General features: G+C 42.4%; 1 protein-coding gene across 6 annotated transcripts in view; it reads right to left on the reverse strand.

Moving 5' to 3' along the window:
- Nucleotides 1-22,730, reverse strand: part of FARP1 (FERM, ARH/RhoGEF and pleckstrin domain protein 1) — a 202,440-nt gene that overhangs the window by 13,243 nt on the left and 166,467 nt on the right. For 5 of the 6 annotated variants that reach the window (XM_085057395.1, XM_085057394.1, XM_085057391.1 and 2 more), the window contains 6 exons: nt 18,371-18,561; nt 16,821-16,910; nt 14,544-14,677; nt 5,355-5,436; nt 2,468-2,705; nt 347-477 (listed from right to left, as the gene is read on the reverse strand). In XM_085057395.1, the coding sequence (XP_084913521.1) occupies nt 347-477; nt 2,468-2,705; nt 5,355-5,436; nt 14,544-14,677; nt 16,821-16,910; nt 18,371-18,561 (866 nt within the window). The remainder of the gene's footprint in view (nt 1-346; nt 478-2,467; nt 2,706-5,354; nt 5,437-14,543; nt 14,678-16,820; nt 16,911-18,370; nt 18,562-22,730) is intronic. The other variant, XM_085057393.1, reaches the window with a different exon arrangement.

A 22,730-nucleotide genomic window follows, 5' to 3' on the forward strand; every position in this document is an offset into this window, starting at 1 on the left:
CCCTTGGGAAGCAGTGAAAGAATTCCTTGGTTTGCTCTGCTTGTGTGCATGGCTTCTGCCTTCCCTATTAAACTGTCTTTATTTCAACCCATGAGTTCTCTTGCTTTTATCCTTCTGATTCTCTCCCCAGTCCCGCTGTTGGGGCAGTGAGGGAGCAGCTGTGTGGGGCTTGGCTGCTGGCTGGGGTTAAACCACGACATTTTGCATTATTATGTTTACATCTGACAGTTTTTGGTGACACAAAAAGGTTTGTATAAGTTCACACACATCCCTAATAAACAGGTTTTTAAAACATACCTAAGGATTTGAAATTGTATCAAACCTTGATCACAAGTCTGTTACTTACCCTTCCTGGGATCACCAGATTGTCCATGCCTATCAAGTCTTTCTTCAGTTCATGCAGCTTTTGGAAGTTCTCCATCTTTATCATATTGCCATGGAGCTGAGCCACCATTTCAGAAATCTCAGCCAAAGCAGCTAGATGAACAAATCCATAAAGTGCTTATTAAAAATTTACAAGAATGTTCAAAAAGAAATATGGCTTTTCTTGGCAGTACCCAGCTCATGAACCTTCTTATGCTACTCTTCTCCTCTACAGCATAAAGCTACTCAGGCAGACTAAAGCCAACACAAACTCTGGATATCATCTTATACAGTGGAAAGGGTGGAGTATTGTGATGAAGAGTCAGTCTATTTCCTAAACCAAAAGTTTGCTCTATTTTAGCCACAGGAACTTTATATGAAGAGTATGGTCAATTCAAAGCACCAGTGAATGGGTTCTCATAAAGGACTTAAATTCCTACAACTCTGATCCATCTAGGGATGTTCTTTATGCTTGAAAAAAGTGCATTTTTCCCCCTGCTCGCAGCCCTGTGTCAGATCCATATTTGAAAACAACAGGAAACGGCAGTGTCACTTATTGTATCATTTCAGATGGCAAACATCTTGGGGTTTGTCCTCAGTTCCATCAACAAGAACAACTAAAGGGCTGCACATCATCGAGTCACCTCACGGCTCTTCTTCATTCTCTCCAAAGACACTACCAACTCCCTGCATGGGAGTACCAACCCTGATACAGCTGCATGGGTGGGCAGACTCTGAATGGGCCAAAGACACTGGCTGACTTCAGTGCCAGAAGAGCAGTTATAGCCATTTGTGTTAAAAAACACAGTCAAGTGAACAGCAGCAGTGGTTCCATCTTCCCTCTTACATCATTGCTCAGCACACAGTTCATCCACCTGCTAGTGGGAGACCTGTGCTCTCTGCTGGGATTCAATAGATGGGGTTTTTTTGCTTCCTTTAGACTCTGACCTTTAAGAAAAATCTGCGAACACCTTGGTGAGAGACTTATCCCAGAGTGATGGTATCTCTAAGTCACACTGTGCTTCTCATGTTCTCTTATTTTCACCCGTGACACCTATGTTTGTATTCATTTCAAAAGTGGAGCAGGAATCAGACTGCTACACTCTCTGGAGAGAGGAGAATAGATACATCATCCTCATCTCCTAGTCCTGGCTGAAAGAAATGCAGGCACTACTTGCTGCCTTTGACATCATTCAGGCAGCAGCCAGATTTGGGCCAACATCTGTGTCACACAGCACTCCAGAATTTCAGGCCTTAGTAGCATTTCCTTTTGCCACAGGTCAGGTTACCTCTGCATTCTGTGCACTGCCTGCTGTGGGTCTCACTCCACAGAATCTGAGTGAAAACAGCTCACAGGTTATGCCTGGGAGCAGTTGTGCTGAGCACTGCTCCCTGCCTCAGCTCTTCCATGGATCTGCACCAGTGCTGCACAGATAACTGAGTTATCCTTAAACACACACAGCTTCAAACAGACATGGGGGATGGGGCTAAGGAGAACAAACCATCAGAAAGAAATGACAGGCAGCGAGTTCAGACTACAGGAGGACAATTTCTTGATGTTTGGGAAAAAAAAAAAAAAAAGCCCAAAACAAACCCATGCTGGCTCCTTTGAGCTCCTGAAACAAATCACGGAAATGGTAATAGAGCAAACTGTATGTCTTGAAAAAAAGACAAATAACACTTAAAGACATAATAACAGCAGCCCTACTGGGTCAGACCAAGCGTTCACCTGGGCTAGTATTTTGTGTTATTAGAGGATCTCCAGGGGAAATCTAGGAACAACACAAGCATACATGGTATGTTCTCTGTGCTCTCTCCCAACCTCCCAACTGTTTTCAGTTCAAGAGACTTCCTGAACCTCCTGTCATTTTTGTGTGTTTAATAACCCCCAGCAGAATTCTCTTCCAAGTACCTGTCCAGACTCTGTGGCATAATGTGTATAGAAGAGCAACCTTAATCCTACTGTTTATGGTGTTCTGAGTACTGGGTTTTGCAACTCAATCCTCTTTGAATACAGGCTTAAATTTTTTTTTTCTCCAGGTATACACCTCTAATGGATTTGGTATGCCATTCCCCAGGAACTGATGTCTTTTGTCTTACTTACCTCTTGAATCCCTGAAGTCTATGTGGCTTGGAGGGTAGTGCTTGCAAAGCCTCTCCATTATCTGCTTGTAGTGCATAAGCCTGTGTAAAGGTCTGAGGAGGAAGGTATTGAGAGGCAAGTAGCAGACTTTCTGTAGCTCAAAATCTCTGCAAAAGGTCTCCAGCTTGCGAGAGTTCTTGATCCCATTCTCCAGCTCCATTAAAATCTCATTGTGCTTTCGCAGGTGAATTGTCAGTTGCTTTTTTGCATGAAAGAAAAGAGGATGATCTTAACAATCACTGAGAGACATGACTCAGCCCATGCCTAATCCAATAAAACATCCAACTAGCACAGCAGTGGGGACTTTGCAAACAAAATCACTGTACAACACAATGGCTCTGATATTCACTTGCCAAGGAGAGATGGGATTACTCATTTGAAGTAGACACCCCCATCCCCTCCGCATTCCCTGGAAAACAAAAGTACATGATTCAACAAAATATGAGTCTCTTCTCAGTGAGAAATCCAAAGGCAAGGAGATGACATGAACACAGCTCATGCAAGTAGGTGCAATGGGGATGGACAAAAAATGTGAATGGGATTTTCTAAAAGGATGAAGAGATTTAGATGCCCCAGTTCCCTTAGGTGGTTTTGGGGAACTGAGATGCAGGCAGATGGACTTCTAGCTTCTGCTCTCCTCTTATTAATGAGAAGTTGCATCTCTAGGGAAACTGAACAAACACAAAAACAGAGGCTTTGTCCAACAGAAATGTGTGTGTTACGAGTTCTTCATCCTTGGACTACATCCTCTTCTCCTTAGCACAGTCTCTAAATAATCCCACTGACAGCAGGGGAGCTGTGCACCAGCAATGAATGAGGTTTGCGTGAAATACCTAACTTCATTTGGCCTCAGCATCACATATATTCACAAGTACCCCTTAAAAAAATTCAGCAGTACTTTTTTAAACAATTTACACAGGGAATTGTGTTTTGCAAAAGGTGAACTGGTTCTTCAGGATGTACAGAGCTTCTTTGAGCAGCCAACTAAATTTTTCCAGTATATGGTAGAATATTAAGCAGCAGCAAAAAGAAACTGAATGCATAAATTGAGGACATTCTGACTTAATCTGAGTTTGTGCTTTTTGACACATTTCCAGTCAACTCTCTCTCTCCTGTGATTTGTGACATGTTTACCAGAAACATACCTCCCCTAGAGCCAAGCTGCTTCCTCCACACACTGCATATTCATTTTATAAGTCTGTAACTCAGGAAAAGACACAGCAGACCCTCTGGACTGCTACAGAGACTGCCCATTAATTACTTGCTCTCAACTTCTTTCCTATGTTAATTAAACAAGTACCGTCAGTTTGCAGATCTTTTAACAGGTCTCATGATAAATAAGTAGAGTTTTAACTAACTTTGTTGTTTCCTTGCAGTTCTTTTAAGTTAAACTAGATTTTGCCTCTTTCCTCCACATATCAGCTGATCAGTAGTGGTGGATCTCAAAGCAAATGAAGTAAAACCCTCTCATGGGAAAGGTAAAACAGGAAAGGGGAAAGCATGCTGACAGGTCTGAGTTACATTGCAGACTTCACATTGCCTTTAGACTAGTGCCCCAGAAGGACCTGCAGACAGCAAAGGACAGACAGTTTAATCTTGCAGGGTACCAAGAACAGAGACATAGTCTGTCAGAAGCTTTCTGGAATTCTAAGAACTGTTTCTGAAGAGCTGTGTACTTCTTGAGAGCAGAAACGGATGTAGAGAAGTCCCCTCTACATTTCTTCCAATGCATCTGAATTACATCTGGAGGGGGAAAAGTAGTTCCTGGCTAAGTACACTGTGGAGAGAGTAAGGCTGCTTTACTGGCCACAAGGCTGTCTTATGTTGGGGATGGTGAATCGAGATTCCTATGCCAAATCTTCTGATCTGCCAGATAATCACTCGTGTGTCACTTCACTTCCCTGCATCTCTCTCTGTCCTTCTGAAAGATAAACTGAGTGCTAACAAACATCTCGGGAGAGCTGTAATGATTAAATTGCCCTTTTCTCCAGCTAAGGACTCTAGGCTGCTCCATTTACTGACTGCAGAATGCCCAAGTGGCCACCACCAAGGAAACATTTATCGGAGAGTTTCAGAATCCCTTTGAGATCCACGTGCTGAAGGGGAAGAGCCATGTTTTGTCCCACACTGACCTGGATGTGTAGATACATTACAGTAAGGTGAGCTTACATCCCTACTGTACAGGTCTGTGGGGTTTTCATAGGCTCTCCTAACTGCATTCCATGCTGTTTTCTCAGTAACACAGAGTGTCAAGAATACTGCTCTGGCCAGACTAAGAACAGTTGCAAAGTCTGCTGAACATTATACCCAGATTTATGGTTCATACATGTATTTTTACTTCTAGTTTTAAAGGGATTAGAGGCAATTATTCTCATGATTCAAAAACCTTTCACCTCACTTGGCACTGTAGTCCACGAATATAACTTTTCCAAGTCAAATCAATATGCAGCTTATGGTCACTAATCCTGCAATATCTTAACATGTACATTTGCATGAAAAACTAGGCATACTCAGCATTTGAACAGTCTCTTCAGCCACACAATTTCCAGTGCTTTGCCTACTTATTTGAAGGAAAAAAGAACTGGAAATGAAGTATTCCTGAACTTTTGTGTTTGCTGCTTCCATATTTGGAGAATGGAGGAAAGGGGTTGGACAATTTAAAATCAGCTTGCAATTCTGAAATCCCAGGGCTCACCAAACGCTTGCTACGTCATCAAAGGAAACTTTCATAGCATAAGCCTTGATTACAATTGGCAAAAACCAGCACAAGAGGCAACATCATATGAAAATGAAAAGCATGCTAATGTTAATCCGTGTCAAAGCTTAATAGTTATAGGATCATTCCTACCTTCATACTCTGAATGTTCTTTAGCATAACATCTCCGATTCTTTGGTAATCTCCTTTAATGTGAGCATTAGAGCGGCCTTCCCTGTCAGCAACAGAAATGCCACACATTTCAGTCATGCAATAAAACTGCATAATCACTTAGAAGCACTGAAACTCAATAGCTGATTTCTTTTAAAATCCTGACCCCCATCCTCCTTCGCTCAGAAGCGTGCGAGGAATCTTCCTGACATACAAGTAATTCCCAGGTACAGTGCACCCTTCACCCAGCCCAGCTTTCACTCCCAACAACAGAGAGGGCAGGCACTTAACAGAAGTATTAGACTTTTAAAGAAAATTGCTAGCATTTTTGAACACACCAGAGAAAGCTGAAAATGGTTTCAGGAAAAAGAAGACATCAAAATCCCATGAGAATATGTGATCTTAGAGCAGAAGGTTAATTCTGTTCAGAAACAACGACTGAACACCAGAACAGGACCTGAGGGATGTTCTTCCTCTGAAAAGCTTTCTCCTTGTGCAAGGGACAGTGAGGTCAAAAAAAAAAGAAAGATCCATCCAGCATCTGGGTTTGACTCATTAGTGTTACATCCTGGCAGGAGTTTTCATTCAGCATGTCACTTAGGGTATTACAAATGCAAACTGCTCCCTCCCACCCAGCCAGCTGTACTTCAGTGAGTGCAGAATTCGGGAGAAACCCATCTCCTGATAAAAAAAGATATTTCTGTATCTAAATCCATGTGTGAGACAGGCAAGGATACCACTCTCTGCGTGAAACCAAACACATGTTTTTTTGAAAACACAGGAAGAAAAATCACGACTGTAAGAACCTGTTGCAGATCTGTTCCAACCAAGCTATGCTTTCAAAAGAAAATCACTAGGAGTGTGTGGGAAGAAGCACTGTCCCATGCCCCTTTCCTATTTTATTTTTCAACAGACGAAGAGACTCCATTGATAACCAAGGGACTACTCCATGTTCATTTAAACAATATCCAATTTCATAGGCTGTCTTTAATAATTTCATATTGTGTTAACTCTCCCAGGCACTCACATGCCTGTTTAGGCAAGGAAAAACTGTTCTCAACAAAATTTTTAATTTTTTTTTTGTCTGAACACAAAGGTTACACTGGGGTAGGAAGCTGGGTTGTGTCAGTGGTAACTTTAATTACCATCACTGTTTTGCAAAAACACTGACATGGTCAAATCATGCCCAAGAAATAGTCTAAACTGAAAGGAACAGCAGAAGTATGTACGGACATCACAAGACTACAGTCTTCACATTACCTGAGGATAAAAGCACAATTTCTGTCTTCAGGAAGCCTCTGTCTGTCAAATCATCTCCCCTCTATGCTGTTCCCTGATTTTCCCTTCCCCCACGTCCAACTCATCCAGCAGCTCCCCACACTGAGATTTCCTCTGACAGGTTGTAAATAAAACCTTCCAGCCACTAGAGCAAAGCTGCATATCCAAGTGCCCCTGACTGAAAACCACAACCATTTGAAGTCCAAGTCAGGAGCACCATGCTGGCAGGAAGCAAGGGAAAGCCACCCTCCACCCGTGGAGCCAGCATGCAGCATCCCCTCCCAAATGGTTCATGCTGGGCCTCTACACAGAAGCTCAGAAATGTCAAAGCCAGATGAAATTGTGCTGCTGCCAGCAATGGCATGGTATCTGGCAATTATCTCTATAAGAATTCTTGCTTTGTGTGCTCTTCTCTAACTCTCTGGCACTGCCTGGATCCTTTTCCATGTCTCTACATTTGATTTAATCTAATGGATTTCAGCAGTTTTGTAGCTTTCTGAGTATGAAACATATAGTTATCTACTTACTGCCAAGATAAATATTAAGTACATCATTAGAGACTGCTTTTTCTAGATAGAGACTGCTTTTCTGCTCTGAAGGCTACAATACAGATTGGCTAGAACACACATTGCAAATTTCTTATCTACTAGCTAGCTACTCAGAGGCTGAGCCCAAGCCTACCAAAGTCACAGTGAGTGCTTCCAACAGCTAATATTTAGTGTGGTTGTTCATGGAACAGTCAGGTCCTTATTTTCTAAAAGCTGACCCCCTGGGCCCTCTTCAGCACCACCATCTCTGACTGCTTGAACAGCATCTCACCACATCAGGCACATTCAAAGCTTCAGGAATAGACCCCCTTCATTTGTCTTGGCCACAGATTTTTAGGGCTTTGAAAACTTACTCTACATTGTGGCAGAGTGACAAAGACAGACAGAAGGGGGTTCCCCAAAAGCAACAGCCCTTCTCCAGCTGTTGGCTGAACAGTGAAGAGCTGAATGGTACCAGAGCCCTCAGCCCAGGCCAACAAGATGCTGCACACAGATGCATCCTGCTGGAAGAAATAAACCCAGTGTTTTCTTAGGAAAAAATGCAGAAATGTGATGACTGTGTACTGCACCTTGTTCCAGCCATTCTTCTTGCTTTAGTTATTTATTTCCAGGCAAATGCTGCCCCTTGCAACAGAGATCATTTTCCCACTGGGGGTGGTGCCCAGGCAATGATGTGGAGCATCATAAAGAGGCAGGGAAAGCTGAAGCTGGGTGTGGGAGAACATGACAGCTTCCCATCTGCCTCCTAAACCCCCACCCCAGCTCCACACTGGGAACCCAGAGTAAACCCTACTACACTGCCATCTCCCCCAGCTCCTCAATGTGCAAATCCCAAGAAAACAAGAAGAAACATCAAGAAAAAAGAGCATCCAAACATACAGAATATAAAAATAAAAACCAAACACACAACGTATCAGATGATGCCTTACTGCTGCAACAGCCCAAAGCATAGGAGCAGAAAAGAGAGCTCTCCCTGTGGTGAATATTTTGAATAACAACACTCAGCTTGCTGAGAGGGAAGAAGCTGCTCATTTGCTGTGCATCAATGGCTAAATTGTTCTTCATACTTCTTGTTTTCACGGGTCACTGATTGAACATGGTATCTATCTGCCACTGACAAGGGACAAAGCTCAGGGCCCAGGGTCTCACAGCTTTTCATCAGGAGCTGATTTATGATGCCCAGCTCCACAGAAGATGGAGGAGCTGCTTTCCCCACACATAATGTGCCCTTACTCCACTGACATTGTGGGGGGAGGTCTAAAGCCACTGAAAATCATGCTGAAAATGAGGATATTATGGTATAATAAGGTCATTTCCCATTTTTATCCAAGTTTTTTAAAGCAATGCAAGTGTACAATAGCTAGAGAAGAGGAGACTGACTTTTATATCTGGTAAGAAACTCAGACACTACCGTATATATATTATTCCAAACAGCCATCAGCTTGACTTATAGGGATTACACAAGCAGCCCTGTCAGACTTTCGAATTATACAAAGTTCTTAGTGTGTATAATTGAAAACATAATTGAAAGAAATCTCAAGTCAGCCCATATCCTCAATCAGAAGGAACAGAAATTCGGTGGGGATGATGGAAAGGCAAAACAGAAGAGAAAGATATCTCAATAAAGACTTTTTTTTTCTGAAGTAAACACAAAAGTCTTTGATTGCAGCCCTTGAATTGCAGCCAAAATAATAATAAATCAATTGTAACAAATTATATTTACAATGTGTGACCTTGTGTTAAATGCTCAGGAACTCCCTCTTGAATATGACAGCTGGTCTTTGAACACCTAGATACTTTCAAGTTTTAATGACTTTATTATTAACCAAAGTTCTAATTTTAAAAAATACCTTAAATGTTCCCCATTACAACTGCCTTTTAGACAAGAGGAATGTTTTGTAATTGGAAAAAAAGAATTGATAAAGGTAAACACCCCCTTCCTTGCTCTCACCCTGCTGCTGCATTGTGGTTCTTACTGCCCTGCCTGTTCCAGCCAGCACTACAGCTGTACTTTCAGCAGCAAGTGGTGCCTGACACACTGCTCAGAGCCTAAGATATGTACTGCTGAAGCCAGCAGAGCTTCCCAGAGCCATACCAAGCCTTTGCAGAATATATACCTTTAAAGACTTTGGGATGGCTATCCCTGTTGTGGGAGAAACCCAACCTACAGCAAACATGAATCAGTAATGCTTTTAACTGGTAAGAGATCAGAGTGAGTAACAGCACTGCATGAAAATACTCTGTAAAGGCAACAGCATTCCATATCTTGCTGTGAAAAAGCCTCAGAGCTGATCCTGGGTATATCCTGCCAGGAGAGCCAGAGATGGACACAACATGGCTCTAGCTGTGACTAACAGATCCTGGGTGTGCTATTTCTCTCCCACGATTTCCAGTTAATTTGGGCGTAGCACAGCTCCAATCCCCAGAAGTACCCAAAAGTGACTTCAGCAAAGAAAATTATCCTCTCAAAATCAAGCCCAGTGCGCTGGCACAAAGCCCCTCTTAATGCCTTGGTCTCAGGAATCTGCAGTGCATAACTCAGAGGTTTGTACTACAACACACACCTCATTTCTGTACACTGGACAAAGATACTTTTGAAACCATCCTCCTCACCAGACATGCAGAACCAGCAGCACACTCTGCTTTTAAGAAGGCAGATAAGGACTGCTGCCTTGTTTATACAAACTGTCTATCAGGCGGTTCTTCCTGAGCACAAGTATTTCTTCTCAAACAAAAAACAGTTAATAAATCAACATTTAGCTCATCTTGGTACACCTCCCTGAGTGCTTTTTATTACAGGTTTTCAATTTTGCTTCCACGAATCCTGACTGAGCATTCTCCTTTCATATGCTAAGATCTAAGAGCTCTTTTTTTTTTTGCAAATTACCAGCCGCACAGTCCCATCTGGTAACACTGAGCAGCAGCCTTCTCCAGGAAGATCTGGGAGTCAAACTATCAGTTTTCCTGGAAGAAGATGAGTCTGGCTGCACTTCTGGGAAGTACATAACACTTTTTCTTCCTAGCACACTGATAAGGCCCAAAACACAGAACTGTAGTACCTGATGAAGACCTCCTTGGGCAGAAACAGCTATCCTGGCTTGCCCCAGCCCTGCTCTCTATGCTGCTCAGTGGTCAACCAAAGGGGGATGCTTACAGTTCTCCATTTGCCACTTTGTCAGCATTTAAAGAAACCAGTGTGGAAACTTGTAATATATTTAAAGGGGTGTGGAAAGATGAGCTCAATTTTTTTGGATAGAAAATGGTGCTTGCAGCCCAAATGAATAGCTTATTAAACAGCTGAGGTAAAAGAACGAGTAGAACCTAAATGATGTCTCAGATTCAACTGGCCAGAAGTTGATGAAGTATGTCCCACTCTGCCTGCACTGCCCACTCTTCATCCTTGCCATAAAATCTCACGAGCCCTGGGAAACAGGAGCCAGCTTTAAGTCACTATGCCTCCCATATTGTCTCCCAGTAAAAAGGCTTGGGAACTCCTGGCCTTGCACCCAAAGCCTTGCTGAGGAGCAACCCATATGAGCCCTGGCAGTCAGGACCAGGATCTGGATTCCCAAGTGCTGGGTGCAGCTCTTCTCACAGGACAGCCTAATGTGTGCTGCTCCCCACAGGACAGCCTAATGTGTGCTGTTCCCTCTCCCACCTGAGGCAGCTTCCTGCTCTTCTCTTCCCTTCCTGTGTGAGAGAGAAAAGCACCCTGCCTGCCTGCATCCACCAAAGGTCATCCTTCCTCTCTTCACTTGTTCCCAGGAACATGGCCAGTCTCCAATGCTCAGCACAAGTGAGGCAACTGTGGAGATTCATGGGCTGCTTTACTGGTCCTGCAACAGCACAGGCAGGGCTGGAAACATGGCCCAGAGCATGGTATCACAGATGCTGTGCAATAAAACCAGCAGGAATCTTCTCAGTTTCATGGCCAGAAAGAAACTCTGGCTGAAAAAAATGCACTGACTTCCTATATTCTGCAGCTGGCTATTGGTGTCAGTATCAACCTATGTCTTGTTTATCACTAGGCACTGGACACTGAGATGTGCTGCTCTTAGGAAATGCAGTACTAAAGAGAAAAATGGGTGAACTGTGTAAAGAAACAGATCAGACCTGCCAGAATATATAACCAGGTCAAAAGGATACTGGTCCTTACGATGTTTTATAGCAAACAGCTTGCCCCTGGACTGCAGATTCAAACAATTCAGAAGCCTTCAAGCAAGTCAGAAATGCTTTTAATAATGTACACAACCTGAGCTTCCTCCAGCCAAATACTATAAAAGTCTATAGATGTTTTAACAAATTAAAAGCACAGAGCCATCTAACAATTGTTACACACAATCCCCCCCCACCCCCGAGCCTTGCTCTCCTCAAAGCTCTTCTGTATCAGCATCAGCTTCAGTATGATCCAAGGTTTAAGAGAACAGGGAATAACCTCCTGTAAGATCTTCCAATAGGCAGCATGAAGATTTGAAACAAACCTTAGAGAACTGCACTTATGTCTGTGTAGAGTGAGCAGGCTGAATTGTACTTTAAGCTGATAAAACTCAGCATCCTACTCACTAGAGGAACACAGATGACTGGATGCACGAGGCTCTCTCTCTCAGACAAGCTCCCACAGCACATGTAGCTAGCTAGGGGTTTCCAGCAGCTTGATGAAGTCCACAACCCTTTCATTCAAAGGCCCTTTTTGTGTAGGACACGTCACCCTCTGACAAACACAGAGCAAGCTCATGCCTCAGGACAAGTGTCCCACCTTCCTGCCCCTATCCACCTGCCTGAAAATAAGAGCTGACAAGGAAGAGTCAGATTTAAATGAGCTGGCTTGAATCCTGCCCACACCTGCCTGCAGCTGTGCCACCAGGTCAGCCAGGCCCAGGATTTGCTGGGCAGCTGGGAGTGAGCTGCCCTGAGGTGGTGGACACAGCCAGAGCCCACTGCCCTAAAAACACTTGGCACCAAAGACAGAGCTACCATTCTGGCAGTAGGGACACTGAGCTAAGTGACCTTGACCATGCTGCTGGAAGGAATTCCCTACCACGTTGCCACTGGCTTCTTGTAGATGCTGAGGGGCTGTTTAATTTTGTCACTCACTGTTTAATTAAACAGTAATCTCTGTAGGATAGAGTTTATTGCTTGCGGCTTATCTCAGCATCTGTGGCATTATATAGAAACATCAACAGCTCCAAAATAATACCTGTCAGCAAGTCTGCCTCCCTTCCCCAGGCACATATTCAAATCTTCCAGAACTTTAACAGCAATCACTGTCCACAACAGGGATATTACATTAGGTGCATCCAGGCTGTTGGTTGCAAACTTAATGCAGGCCACGGGCAGGAACGTGACTGTTTTTCTGTCAAGGGATTCAGAGCAGCCAACAGAGAATTCCCAGTGGCTTTACACTAACTGTGGAAGGACATGCAATAGCTGAGCTGACAAAGTCAGAACGAGGTGCCCAGCTGGGACAAAGTTACCTCAGCAGAATATTTTTCAACAAATTTGGATTGCAAAGTAACTGTGCAGCAGATCAGCACTTTAAATCACATGGTAAGTGCAGTTTAAATACGACACTAGAAGCTTTAAACAGAGGTTTGCCACCATGTGAAACCTTAGGACCCAAGGAGAAGCTCTGTAAAACAAAAGGTTTACTCAGCTCTAAAAGAAGCTAAGGAAAAGGAGAAGCAAAGTAAAACCATGGAAAGTCTAAAAGCCTAAATACTGTTTTTTACTTCTAACATAACTGGCCCTCCCTAGAATTACTACAATGTCACCTTTCCACAGCAGGCTGGTATTGCAGCATCATCCAGTTTTTGAAAAACATCACAATTGAACAGGAGGTTTGCATCCACCTCTAATGCCACCAGAAGGACATAGAGGGTATCTCTATTTCAACATAGCAGCAAGACCTTTCTTTTTTCAACAGAACCCAGCAAGATTAGACTGGTCTGATAGAGAGCAGAACTTGGTCCTTACTAACTGCATAAATTTTCCTTTTCACCCCACACACCATTAACCCCAACTAGTTGGGGATTAACTCCAACTACTGTTAATCTTACACCAAGGCTGAAGAAACAATCAGTATTTTATAACATCTGGAAGAGCCTTCTTGGCTCTACAACAAATGCTCCTTAGTGCAATGCAATTAACACCACTAGCAGCCCAATGAGAAAAGAGAGGCAGGGTGGCTGTGCTGAACATACCTTAGGAGTAACTCTATTAGTTATATATAAATATATGTACAAACTATATACAAACTATATGTATATATATATGTATATACAGTAGTAGTAATAAGTCAACCAAAGTCCTGGGTGAGGATGTCAGCTCTAAATGGCAGTACCACATTCCCCTCTTCCCAGAAAATACCTGCTAATTCTGCAACTGTGCAGGGTGGGTTTGGACAGCACTAGTCTGCACAGTGCTGTGCCCTCATTCAATGATCTCACCACATTGGAAGAGCTAAACTCACACACTCTGAGACTGTGTTTTGCTTTTGTTTTGATTCATTAGTTAAAGAGGCACCCATCTTAATTAAACTGATTAACACCCATTAGGTCTGCCTGTTCTGTTTTCATGTGATATTCATTGTTGCTTTTCTAACTGAGAAGGAAAAGCTCGGCTCCCAGAACCAAAGATCAGTTACAAAAAAATGCCTACACACAGAAAGACACAGAAAGACAATCTAGTTCAGACAGGTCCTATCAGAGCAAGCAGAAGGATTCTGCTTGTGCTGCTGCCTCTGCTAAGATTTCAGTGGTCAAATGAATTAAGAGCCTTGCCATGGAAGAATTACTCACTTCATAGCTATTTTGTGAAAATGCCATGTTTTACTGCCACTATTATGTTAAGAATAGATAATTTTCAAGCCCAGTGTCCTCTTCCAACACTCAGTCAATTTGAAGAGTGCACTGCAGACCCGGAGAGTGCCACAGCTGAGATGCTGCAGAATGAGAAGCTGCTCTGTGGAATCCTCCCAGCCTGTACCTATTTTGACAGAAACAGAGCCTGGTCCTTTGCCTCTCCCTCTTTATTACTGATAAGCCTTGCCTGCAGCATGCTCTTCAAAAGAGCTGCCATGTAGAAACACTGACATTTGGCAAGAGAAAGCTTCATCCAGAATTATGATCTCATTTGCATACGTCTGTAACTGAGATATCTGAACAACAGAGTTTGTCGAGTAAACACGAACAAAGCATGATTCAATAAACCCTGTCTGTTAATAACCAACATCTGTGACTTTCACAAATTAAGCACTACAGTAGATCACAAGGAATTAGCAAAAAGGGAATGCAAAAATGTTAAACGGCATGAAATAATACAGATAAATAACAATCAACAATCTTACCACAGAGCAAGTCTCTGCTCAATTTCCTTGAGAAAACCAGTGTGAAACTTGTGCAAAGGTTCAAAGTTGGAGAAAATTAGATTTTTCAGTGTTTCAGGCATGCAATCCTCTTTAGTCACTGCACTCTGAAACCACTACAAAGGAAAAAGAAGCAAAAGTATCAGTGGATAGAATGCAGCAGGTATGATCATTTGCTGTCTTTATTTACCTAACCCAAATACTCTTAACAGCTAAGCCAGCAAGGATCTTACTTAGCTGGCACTAGGAATACAACCCACACTACCCCTGACACTCCTGTGTGAGCTGGTGCTCTCATCAGAGATCAGGCCCTGAACAGCTGAAAAATGAACTCCCTTCCCCTTTGCCATCACTGATCAAATCTTAAAAATTCTTTTCAAACCCAAACTGGTTAGTCAATACAATACAAACTGAATTCACACATGCTGGAAGTGCAAGAGAAAGAGCATTGCAACACTTGCAAACAATCCAGTAAAAGCAGAAAAATATGCATTTTCTTTTGCTGAGTTCCGTCTGAAATGCCTTTGGCAGGAGTTGGTTCAGTGAGCACCCACACCCATGTTGCTGTGTGCACATAGAGAACATCACTTTGCAAAGTGAACAAGTGGAACACACTGCTATCAGAAAACAGGAGGGGCAGCACCACACTGTAAAGACTGAAACAGGCTCCTGCTCGGTTTTGCTCTGTATTCTCTTTATTTCACCCTAATAGACTATGGGTGACATAAAACCATAGGACTAGGCAGCTTGCCAAGGTAGCAATGCCTATTACCTTCAACATGGTAACACTGCTCCCTCCTCACTGCCCTGAGGGGCTCCAGCTATCTGTGGTTGACTTCCAGCAGTGCCTAGAAGGCTGTTGGGACCATAGAAGGCTGTTACAGCAGTCTTGCTTGACACTGCATCAGCTGGAGCTGAGCCAGACCTGGGATAAAGAGCAATCCCTCCCAAGCTTCCCTCTTCCCTGCTTTATCTCTGCACTCTGCAAAGCTAAAATTGAAGCTCATCTACCAAGTCTCAAAATTCCTGCACAGCAGCTGTTCCTTTTCCAACTATGTTGGCTACTTGTTCACTCTCAGTGGCCTCCTGGGCCAGTAATTTGTGAAGCACAGCTGATGCAACTATATGCTAATCATCAGGCCTGTCCCTCTTGGTAATCCAGCAAATTCAAATTTGCCTACCACAAGAATGAAGGACAGGGTGAGAAATGGGGTCTAGCTCTGAAGAGCTAAAACTTTTTGTTTCTGCAGCCACTGGGTGAAACATTAGATGAAAACAGAGTATCTGCTGTTGAGACTACAGCAGTGACCACCATCCCACAGAACCTGGCCGCATCCTCAGAGGACTGGTTTCCCAGAAAGCTGGGGCAAGTAGCAGTGGGGCCAAGGCTACCTTGCTGCCTGTAAAAACCATACTATATTGGCTCTGTCCAAGCTGGGGTCCCATTAGCTGCATCTGTCACATGGGATCCTGGAACAGACAAGAGGCTGAGGAGAAAGTGTGTCCCTGGCTCCCAGCTGGGCCCAACACTCTCCCCCTTACCACAACACTCAACACAGGACTGGGCAATGCACCTCACTGGGTGATAAAAGACCTGAGAGGTCTGGAGCTGGCCAAAATGCCATGAAGGGGTTTGGATCCAGTGCCATTTCACAGAAAATGGTTCTTTCAGACCAAATCTTGCACACATTATTCTTGGAAGTGAAACAAGGCTGTTGCTGTGTGTGCAAGGATGGCAGCTATTTGCCTTGGTGATTTTAACAATTGCACTCTGATCACATGCTACAGTTGAATGACTCATTAAACACACAGTTTCACTTACTGAAAAATCCACATCATTCAAATAGGTATTCCACAATATTTCATGTTAAATGGAGGGCATTTAATACAGTAGAAAACATTTATATGTGCCCCTAAGGAGCTAGTTCAGTTTTAAGAGAAGTCATTGAAAACCCACAGGCATTTTTAGTAATTATAACCACAAAGCATGAGAGCAAGAAAATATGACTGAAGTGTGTCCCAAGTTCCTCAACCTGATATAGTTTCTTAGTGCATGTTACAAACCACAGTGCAAACCTCTACTCTCTGATTTTTGTGTTACTTCCTCCCTGGAGGAGTACTCCTGTGCACGGCAAAGAATACCTACAGTGCAGAATATAAAAGTAGCATGGAACAGCTACGATGTTAAATGGAGCAGATGAAATACCACCACTGACTAGAGCTTCACGTGTCTCGTGAGTAACGCTCAAGTAAACATACCGAAGTGATGACTTCAAGGTCCTTCAGGTATGTTCGCTCCGTGGTTGCCACTTCTTTAGCAATGAAGTAAGCTTTCTCACTTGGGAACCTCTGTAAATTGCAAGCACATTAGGTTTTCCTCTGCTTTTATGGAAAAAAAACTGTAGATGATAAATCACGAAAAGAGTTATAAACCAGTGACCCTTGCTTGTGGTTACTGTGACTCATGCTTGAATGTTCCTAAGCTCTGAAGCCCTAAAAACAACCCTTCCTTGCAAACACAAGAGAACAAGCACTTTCTATGGGTTTTTGAGAGACTCCTTTTTCTGCCAAGACAATTTCCACAGCTTTGGGGTGCTGATGCTCCTTTAAGTTTATTCCTGGAGCAGGACATATTGTGAACTTCATGAAGAAATCCTTTGCAGGCTAGATGACACTTTGAATCAAGTGTCACATTTGACAAAAATTTTTGTCTGATTATTAAGTTTCATCATCAGGATGATAATCCACAGTAAAAATACTTTTAAAAAAATTCAAACATATAAGATTTTCCCAGGCTGGACAACCTAACAGTGGGAGAGGGTAAGGATTTTAGTCTAAGCTACAGATTTAAAATTTCTTAATTCTGAAGAGCCAAAGGAACCCAGCTGATCTTTCTCTATGTTGCTCAGGACGCAAAAATTAAGGAAAAAACACCCATAGATCTTTTTCCTTTGTTTTCTCCCTGAAGACAAATGATGCAGTGGATACACTATGAATGTCCTGCAAAGGGAGTCTGTGTGGGCATTTCCTAGTCACAATGCAACCCCACAGGAACCATCAGCTGCTATACACAGCAGTCACTGGCTGCTGTACCTTGGACTGGTACAGAGTCCTGATTCTGTTACATGATTCTTGGCTTTTCTTCTTCTCAAATTTCTGTCACATATCTTGCTAACTACACACAGTGGGAAAAGAGATCTTCCTTTCAAAAACTCCCACTTTCCAGCAAAGCCATCAAAGTTCCTTTCTTCCTTCTGAGATGCTCCAAGCTGAGGAGTAAAAACAGGCCACAGAAGGGCAAATGCAAGCCCCTCCCACCCAGCATCAGGGGAGGGATGAGCCAGTAGACACCCAGAACACCCTGGCTCTGAAAAACACTTTATCTTCAGAAAGCAGTTTTGGATGTGATGCTCCCTTATGGTTTTACTGCGATGATGGGTCTGAGCCAAACACTCCCGGCTGAATGCTGCAGGCTGTGGCTCAAAGAGAGCATTTTCTACTCCCACAAACAGCTGCTCCCAGTGGTGCTCCCAGTAGAGACAGACTGGAGAGCCTGGGTTGGACACTCCCACAACAGGCTCAACATTGTTCCTTTTCTTTTTGTCACCTGGAAATTTTCTCTCCAGTAAGACAACGGAACTGATTGTTTTGTTACAACAACCTACCAAACTCCAGCCCTTAAAAACAAGTTAGACTTATAGGAGACCCTGTCCAAACAAGCTCCTCAAGTTGCAAACCAATAGGAATGGCCCAGATTTATCACAAGACATCAGAGAGAAGAGAGACAACGCCAACATCATTCGCCTTACCTTTCTTTTGACTTCTTCCTCATCATCAGCCCTGATGCACGACGGGTCATTCAGCAAAGGGCTGACCAAGGGAGATGACTGCTTGGCATCAGGGCTCAAGTTTGGAGACAAAGTCATATTTGCCACTGATGGTCCTCCTTGGGAATTAATGGAAAGCTCTGAAAGGTGAGGGCTGCCAGTCAGAGAACCTGCTAAGAAAAATGATAAAAGAGAAATCAATTAGGACAAGCTTTCTGAAGAAAGTACCACAAGGAGTTATAATCTTAAATTGCAGCATGTGAAATTACGTTACAAGACAGCCATCAGGGCCCTTCAAATAGCCCAAATGGCCTGGAAGCTGGAGGAACTGCATCCACTTGCATTCACCAAGGGACTGGCTAAGTGTCTTTTAGCTCATAAAACTGGCTGAAATTACTGTCTCTGTAGGGAAGGGATCAAGGCACACATGACTGAGCTGCAATTCTTTACTGCGAGAGTGGTGAGACACTAGAACAGCTTGCCCAGGGAATCTGTGGATGCCCCATCACTGGAAGTTTACAAGGCCAGGCTGGATGGAGCTCTAAAAAACTTGGTCAAGTGAAAGGTGTCCCTGACCATGACAGGGAGGTTGGAGCTAGGTGGTCTTAAAGGTCCCTTCCAACCCAGGCCATTCTATGCGTCTAAACATCAACTTAATATAAAAAAAATTTCATTGTTGTAATGCACTCTACAGAAGAGAATAAATACAATATGGGAACCATCCCAGGAGTGCCATTCTTTCCAGCAAAGCAGAACTTCAAACACTCAAATCAGTACTTCACAGGGAACTACAGGACACAAGTTAGTACCAATTTATCTAGTTGTAGTCTAGAGAAAAAGGATGGCTTTCTACAGCAGTGTTGCTGCTAAGATCAGTCAGATCTAACATGAAGGGAGAAAACTACTAGTTCCCCAATTTCTACACACAACACGAGTATGTATATTATACCTTGTAGGTCTTTCCATGCTCCTCTGATTGTTTGGGATGGAAATGCTAGCATTACATTTACATAAGAAAAGCAATACTTTTAATGCACAAAGCATGACAATTTCAGATTTTCACAGATATAAAGTCCCATTTCATTTTGGATTAAAAATATTTAAATATTAGACAATTAATTACACTTCCATGATTCATATACACTACATTAAATATTACTGAAATTAGCATTTTGTCTTCTGGGAGGCAGCCAGATTAATGACTGCACAAAAAGAGAGTTTGCCAAAAACGCCCAGTGTTCTCCCAGTTATCCCCTCCTCCATACGTCTGAAAATCTAAACCTGTTTTAGAAGAAGAATCTGTCATGTGGAAGAACATTTATAGTCTGTGCCATTTTGGCATTGTACATTAAAATCCAACAAAAAAAAATGTGACAAGCTCTTGACTACCACAGCTAGAAGGCTGTCTAAGATTAAATGTAAAACACATATATCACTGTAAATAATTAGGGTCAAATACAATTTACTATCATGTAATTACATCCTCCCTACGTTATGACAGGTGAATGTTCCTGTTGCTGAAAAACACAGCTGAGATACTCTGGTAAATATAATATAAAAGAATATAATTAGGCCAGTAGTGAAACCTATTTATTTTCTGGAAGAACTCAAGATTTATTGCTAGAACACGAATGTTTTCCAGTTCCAAACCAGTTCACATTTATAAATCATTCCTTTGAAAAGAGAAGGAAAAAACAGCACAGTTATCAGTTTACGTACTTATGACAGTTATGTAGCCTATTATAAATCAAAGTCAAAGCAGTATTTGTCTGAAATAAAGCTCTGTATTATTACAACTAGCAAGAAAGGATTTACCAACAATTTCACACTAAAGCAATGTTCAGTGAAATTTGAGAAAATGCCACAGCTTGTTACACAAATGTCAATTTTATTGACACTAGCACACAACTGTATACAGTATTTTCCAAAGAAATGGAATTCATCATTGAGAAATAGTGAAACAGATTAATAGCAAGGTTGTAAGGTTAAAAGTACTTAACTACATTACAAAAGACATAAGAAAAGTGATTTCACCTCAAACGTGGAAACAAAGAAATTCTGGCACTATGCCTGTCATACGACAGCGAATAAATGATTTGCACCTCTGTGAGAAGTTCACAGCATTGTAGTCTAGAAGTTAAATAGCACCTATCTGTGATAGATAGATATACTGACATATCTACCTACCTATCTATAATCCTAGATCTAAGTTCTGATGTACTGGAATTTTTATCAGTACAACTCAAGTATTTCAAACTACAAAATATCAAATGGACAGTGAATTAGAAAGACACCCTATCTTACAGTTGGAAGACGTAACTTGGGAAAAGTAGTATGGAAAGTATCACAAAAAAAAGTGCCTGGTGGCTCACAGCACTGCATATACACCCCATTGATTAAAGACTTTGCACGTCGATGCATCTCTGAGATTCTCAAAGCTTTTTTGCAGCAGGCAGAAATACTGCATCTTCCCTTTCGGTATCAATGTGGGCATGAGCAGTGATCAAATCCAACCACCACTATCACCTACAAGCAAGAGATCAGTTAGACTCCACCTGCCAATATGCTGAACAACTGAAAATTAGAACTACTTACAAGAAAGTGGCTACATTACAAAAGGGCCTCAAAATGTTCTTACATTAGTACATTCTGGGGCCTAATTATAACCAACACAGCCACAAATATCAACACACTGGATATTGCTCTGGTGAAGGTGGGAAACAAGTTCATTTTGGTGTGAAAAAGTCAGTAAGCCATGAGGAAATAAAAATGGAGGGTCTTCCCTCCCCCATCACCAATCAATCAGGACATGTCATGCTGATGGGTCATGGCAGTGCTGCAAAGACTTTCTCTTTTTCACAGAGGTGAGGAGTAAATACCCTGAATTAACCAAGTGTTTCATCTGATCTCCTGCCACAGAAGAGTATATTCATACAGGCTCTACTCATAAACTACACACTGCAGAATATAAACAGAAGTAGAAGGGAGAAGACCAATCTTATTTACACGGTACTGAAATCCCTTACAATTCACCCTAAAGGATTTGTTGATTGACAGGCAATTATTAGCATGTCATTTGCCAGATAGCAAATGCTACTGCACACTGGAGGTCTAAAAGGCTTGCAGCTGGTAACATGGAATTGTCTTTGCTCATACTTCAAGAGATTTTTATTTAGATTCAGACTTAGGCCATCTTTCAAATTTAATGAATTCAGCTATATACACACAAACCAAGAGAAAGTACAAAAACAAGTTTATCTACGGATTGTGTAAGTATATACTAAAATTATATCCTTGGTGGAGTGAGTAGGAATTAATATCCACGTGCTTCAATTATTTGCTAAGCTTGGGTTTAAGAAGAGAAGTCAACTCTGGCTGATGACAGTAGCAAATAGTGAGAATGCACTTTACCATGGTATGCCAGATTGGCCCATCAATGCCAAAATACCTGGAGTGGTTCTCAGTTCCACTGAGCCAGTTTATTCTCCAGACATTGGAGAAAAGTGCTGCAGTAGGGAAGGTGATAAAAAAATAAAACTTGATTGAAATCTAACTTGGAAAAAAAAAAAATCTATGAAATTACAATTGCATCTTACATGGCCACAGGACATGAAACTATGGGTTATCTTCCTAGCTTTACACGTGTCTCAAATCACTCCCCACCAACATACATATTCCATGTGCTACACAAAAAGAAGCCAGCAGCTAAAATCCAACACTTAACAGCTCTACCTTTGTCAAAATACACATCAGTTGCTTGCTGCAATTTGGTGGTGGGGAAGCACGGAGTGCTGGCAAGCTGTGGCTACCCTGCCAGAGAGGGACAGGCTGGGCTCTGCACTCGGCCAGCCAGACGTGATGCACCCCACTCGCTGTACCTGCATCACTCGAGGCTCCTGTCACACACAGATGGGAACCCATAGGGACTGAGGGTAGTGCCTATGGAGCGTTGGGCTGATTGAGTTACACTGCTTTAAAACATGGCTCATATAAAAAAAAAAAACTGTTAAAACTTGACAGTTGAAGAAAGTCTCTCCCAGAGGTCAATTAACATCATAGGTGACCCGAACTGCCTGCTGCCTCTTTCTTTGTTGACTATGTAGGCAGCATGACTTGAAATCCCTCATTAGAAACTTTAACCGAACATGGGGAAGCTCCCCTCTTTCTAAGGGAGACAAATGGGACTCAGTATATCTTGAAGATACTCCTCCTCCATTCCTTTTCTCCTGAAAGTGCTGAATAACAAACTCAGGCCATTTAGTGTTCTGCATCTGCTTCAAAAGAAACAAGTCCCATCCATACACACTAGTTTTTTAACAGAGAGTAAGAGTACAGAAGTGTT

This window comes from Lichenostomus cassidix, chromosome 1, assembly GCF_008360975.1.
Source record: "Lichenostomus cassidix isolate B80296 chromosome 1, HeHo_3.0, whole genome shotgun sequence".
Classification (NCBI taxonomy): Eukaryota; Metazoa; Chordata; class Aves; order Passeriformes; family Meliphagidae; genus Lichenostomus; species Lichenostomus cassidix.